Here is a 4650-nt window from a genome sequence, read left to right on the forward strand (position 1 = left end):
GACAAACCATCAGCAAAGCTAAAGGTGTGGGTCAGCAGAAACCCTGAGCTGCCCCTCAATGACTGCATTGCTGCAGCAGCAGCCAGGGTGCTGATGAGGTAGACATGTTATCCCTCATGCTTGCTGCTACCATCTGCCTGGCCCCTTCTCTCTCTGTAAATTCCTTGTCTGGGATTGGGCAACCCAAAAATGCAAGCTGAGCAGCCGGACACACTTTTCCCAGTGTTAGCTGTCTGAGAGCCAGGACCTCAAGCTGGACCACTCGGCCTCACCTCTGACCGCGCTTCACGGGAGATGAATGCTGCTGCGAGGACAGAGGAGTAGTGGAAGAGCTGCATGTCTGTGTGAACTTGGATGGGGCCAGAACCATGTAGGAAGTAGAGTGTCACTGTTATTTCATTTCCAAATCCCCCACGAGACTGAAGCCCAGTTCAGCATTGCAGGTGGCTGGGCAGAGTATGTGTTCTCTGCTGTGGGAAGGTCCTCAGAGCAGAAGGGAGCGAGATGGTGTTCCTAAAGAGGGGCTCCCAGCCCCTGGGTTGGTTCAGGCTTTTTTCTCCTGTGCCAGTGCAAAAGCTGAGCCCTTGACCAACGCAGGTAAGCTGGAAAAGGTGCCCTTGTCCCAACAGCATGCCTTAGTTCCAGAAAACTGTGTGTGATCTGATTAAACTTGGGGTGGGTTTGGATCCCTTCTCAGACAGGCTAAATTCTCCCACTGCTGCCTCCTCTAGGCACCTAAAACCTATTTCAGTTTTCACCCGTGTTGCCCTCTTGATTTTTCCATATCCAGGAGGACAGGAGTTGTTCCCTCCTTGGTCTCTCATAGTCCCCTGCCCTGACAGCCATGTTCCACAAGCACAGAAATGACTCCAGGCCGTGATGAGCTTTCTCCAGGCTGAGCATCTCTGTGTTTGCCCTCCAGGTGAGCAAGAGCCCTTCACTGAAGTCCTCCCCGCGATGCTGTTGCTGCTGCTGCTGCAGGTCACAGCGAGCTGCCTCTGGCTGGGATGCAGCGAGGTGGTGACATCTTTTGAAAGATCATGCCCTCAGTTTTTCTTCCGGGAAACCCCCCCGAATGAAGCCCTGGAGCCGGAAAGCCCAGCCTGGATCTGCCAGCGTTATAAGAACCAGTATTACTTTGCCACCCTCTACGACAGGAAAAGGCGTATTCCCGTGTACTCTGCTTACCTCTACCAGCCTGGACCTGGTACAAGACCTAAAACGTGGATGGTTGAGCCCCAGGTGAGTGTCCTCTCTTACACTGTGTCACCCTGGAGTCATTAAAGGATAAACTGCAGCATTTAACCAAACACTTCTTTCTCCTCCCACTCCCACACACGTGCAAATGGACCCACTGGATGGGTTCTGTCTCATTTAACTTCAAATACCTTCATCACAAGATTCCTCTGATGTGTTTGAGACAGCAGCAGGAGGATGAGATGAGTCATATCCTAAAAGTGCCCATTTTTCAAGACTGACCTTACAGGAACATTAAGTCAAATTATATTATATTACATTACATTACATTAATTTACATTAAGCCAAATTACCCCCATGCTGTGATGAGGGACCAAATGATGAGTAAAGACATCCAACAGCTAAATTTGAGGGACCAACTGCGCTGGGCTCTGACGTCCACTTCACCCTGGGCTGGTTTGCATTCCTGGCGTAGCTGATTTGCCCCCAGCTAAGCAGAAATTTGGCTTGTTAATTGGTGTGGGAGAAGTGCAGAGAAACCCAGAACTGGGTGAGGTGACCCAGTGAAAAAGTCTAGGCACAGGCACTCAGCCATGAGAGTGTGAGGTTAACACTGGGTGACTTTACTGAATGCTATTTCAGGCAGTGAAAATTGAGTAGGATCGGGCATCAGTCAGGTCAGAAGTGCACGATCTCCATCCACCTGCAGTTGCCTCTTACACCATTGCCTCTGGCTTGGTTCAGAAGGATCCCACAAACACACAGCTCTCTGCAAATAAAGAGCCCTCCCAGACATCCTTCTGACAAACTTCAGACCTTCAGTAAAAGAAACCAAGCAAATTACGGAACAGAAAAAGAGGAAATTCAGGTCATTGCTAGGGACAGAGTAGCAGTAGGGAATTTGGGTGAAAATGGGCCACAGAAGAAAGCCGTATGCCCTGTTCCAGACAGAAGTTAAATATGTTTTTCTAAATATTAGAAGAAAGGTGTCATAGTTAAGAAAAAAAAAGCATTTGCACTTGTTATAGGAACTCAAGCAACTAATTAGGTGTTGTACCACTGCAGCCTCCACGCTTAGATAAAAACCTCTATTTTCCTCCTGGCCCATGGACCCAGGCCAACTGCGAAATCTGAGGTTTTGTTAACTTTCTTCAGAGGTCTTTTTGCAGTATTTAGGTTCCCCATATCTCTTTGGGGATTATGAGCTCCTGTAAGGAGCTGATCATTTCTAACTTACTGTCAGTGGTGCTGCAGAAGGAACACATCTCTGCTCCCTGGCACAGATCCGCTCAGAGACACGTTACTAGCCCTGCAGCAGCAGATCCCACTTGCACTGAGGTGTTTTTGCTTACTGAGCAAAAAAAGCTTCATCCTCGTGATGAACTAGTGAACTTAGTTCCCTGGGAGGGAAACCTCACTTCTAGGATTGATTTCCCAATGCATCTCCCTGTGTATGGGCTTAGAGGAGGCAAACACTGGTGTTTCAGGAAGGTGATACACCTGCAGCAACCACACGTACTTCTGAGTGAGGGGCAAAGCAGGAGAAGAGCAGAGGGGGCTGAGTCCTCTTTATCTCCTCCTGATGGTCGCATGGGCTCCATGGCTCTTCTGCTCATCCTCTTCCCATCCGGTTCACTTTCAAGGGCTCCCTAAGACACCCAACCTCCAAAGAGGAAACCTGTGCACTTGTTTTCCCTAAGCTTGTAAAGCACGAGGTTGTTGACAGAGCGGATTAAAAACGGCATGAAAACCCTTCAGAGAGACTGAGAGCTCGTGTGGAAATGGGGCTCCACGGAGCAAAGGGCAGGGATGATGACAGCAGGATTAGATGTGGGAGACGAAGGTTGGATGTGATTAATGGGGCTGGGAAGAACTGGGGAGAGCCCTGGGCAGATGCGGGATGTGGAGAAGGGAGGAAAGGGAACCAGATGTGACAGGGGAGATGTCTCGCCAAAGTCACCTTTGAGACCTGGGAGGGGAAAATGCTCATCGTCTCATGCATCCACCCACACTCCCACGGCAGGCTGCAGGCTGGATTTCAAAGGTCACACGTCAAATAGAGAGCAGTCAGATTCTGAGCTTTATTATTTATTTCATTTTTAATCTCTAGTGTTCACTGGGGAGAACCAGCTTTATGATTTCTCTGTCATTCATTTTCATATGCTGAGATGACAAAAAAAGGTTGCTCAGCATTCCGAGATTTCTGCTCCAGGGAAACCTGCTCCATTACTCCCATCCCCAGTACTAACACCTTTTCCTCTTCTTTACCTGTCAAGCTGATGGGTCCAACTTATCCCAAAACTATGGAAAGAGAACGGACCCTCTTAGATCGTTACAGCATCAGCTTAGAGCAGCTCAGCAAGAGCCAGGCTATCCTCCAAGACTACAAGAACCTGACAGGTTTGAACCGTGGCCATTTGAACCCCAGCGGCCACCACTCCGACTCCAGCAGCAGGACGGCTACCTTCACCCTCACCAACATAGTGCCCCAGAATGAGAAACTGAATGGCGGTGCCTGGAACAACTACGAGCAGCAGACGATGAACAGGAAGACCCAGGGCTGCAACACCACCTATGTCATTGTGGGTGCTGTGCCTGGGAACAACTATATCGCCAAGGGGAGGGTTAATAAACCCAGCTACCTCTGGTCAAGTGCTTGCTGCGAGGTGGACACCAACCATAGGAAGTCTTGGGCGGTCATTGCTGAGAACGACAGGAACGAGGTCGAGCTCCTCACGCTGGGGCAGCTGGAGGACGTGCTGACCCAGCTCTATGGGAGGGACCCGGTTTCTCTGTTTGACAGCGACTGTCCCCGGGAATAAGCCCCACTTCACATCCTGGGTGGAAAAGGCTCGGGAGCCTTCGCCACTAACAGCATCGCCACATGTCCTGCTTCCTTCTCTAGCGGTTTTCCAGCTCTGTCTCTCAGAGAACCTTCTCTGATAGAAGGGAGAGGGGTCAGCAGAGCCTTCAGCCAGTTGGCTTTGCTGCCAACCTTGGGGGAGCTCTCAGGGAGGAGTCCTTGCCCTGGCCACTCCAGGGGGACAGGTCAGATAACAAGCAAGGAAATCAGAGCTTGTCACTGAGACTAGAGGAGCTTTGCCTTTTCCCCCTTTTTCTCCATGCCCACATACAGATCATAGTTCTTTCCTCTCCTCGTTAGGTACCACTGGTACCGTGCTGCTGACTCATCCCTCACCTCCTCAGGAAGGGTGAAGGTCTGGGGAGGCTCATGTTGCCCAGGGAGGTTGTGGAGTCTCTATCCCTGGAGATGCTCAAACCCCAACTGGACACAGCCCTGGACAGCCTGCTCTAGGTGACCCTGCTTGAGCAGGGGTCTAGACTAGAGGACCTGGAGAGGTCCCATCCCAACTGCAGTGATTCTGGGGCCAGGAAAGCAAAGAGCCCAAGGATTGCTGAGTCTGTCAGGATGATCCCACAAATACATTCTGG

The 4650-nt window shown here is 50.6% G+C and overlaps 1 protein-coding gene across 1 annotated transcript; it reads left to right on the forward strand.

Moving 5' to 3' along the window:
* Nucleotides 1–928: 928 nt before the first annotated feature.
* Nucleotides 929–4019, forward strand: LOC104508455 (endonuclease domain-containing 1 protein-like). Its single transcript, XM_010150093.1, has 2 exons — nucleotides 929–1242; nucleotides 3474–4019. The coding sequence occupies exons 1-2, from the start codon at nucleotides 958–960 to the stop codon at nucleotides 4017–4019; spliced, it is 831 nt and encodes a 276-aa protein (XP_010148395.1). The 5' UTR covers nucleotides 929–957.
* Nucleotides 4020–4650: the final 631 nt, after the last annotated feature.

Source organism: Eurypyga helias, unplaced genomic scaffold (genome assembly GCF_000690775.1).
Source record: "Eurypyga helias isolate BGI_N326 unplaced genomic scaffold, ASM69077v1 scaffold5984, whole genome shotgun sequence".
In the NCBI taxonomy this organism is placed as follows: Eukaryota; Metazoa; Chordata; class Aves; order Eurypygiformes; family Eurypygidae; genus Eurypyga; species Eurypyga helias.

Coding starts and splice junctions, on each gene's coding strand:
- LOC104508455 (XM_010150093.1), top strand. CDS start 958: ATGCTGTTGCTGCTGCTGCTGCAGGTCACAGCGAGCTGCCTCTGGCTG. Junction 1,243..3,473: donor CGTGGATGGTTGAGCCCCAG/GTGAGTGTCCTC, acceptor TTACCTGTCAAG/CTGATGGGTCCAACTTATCC.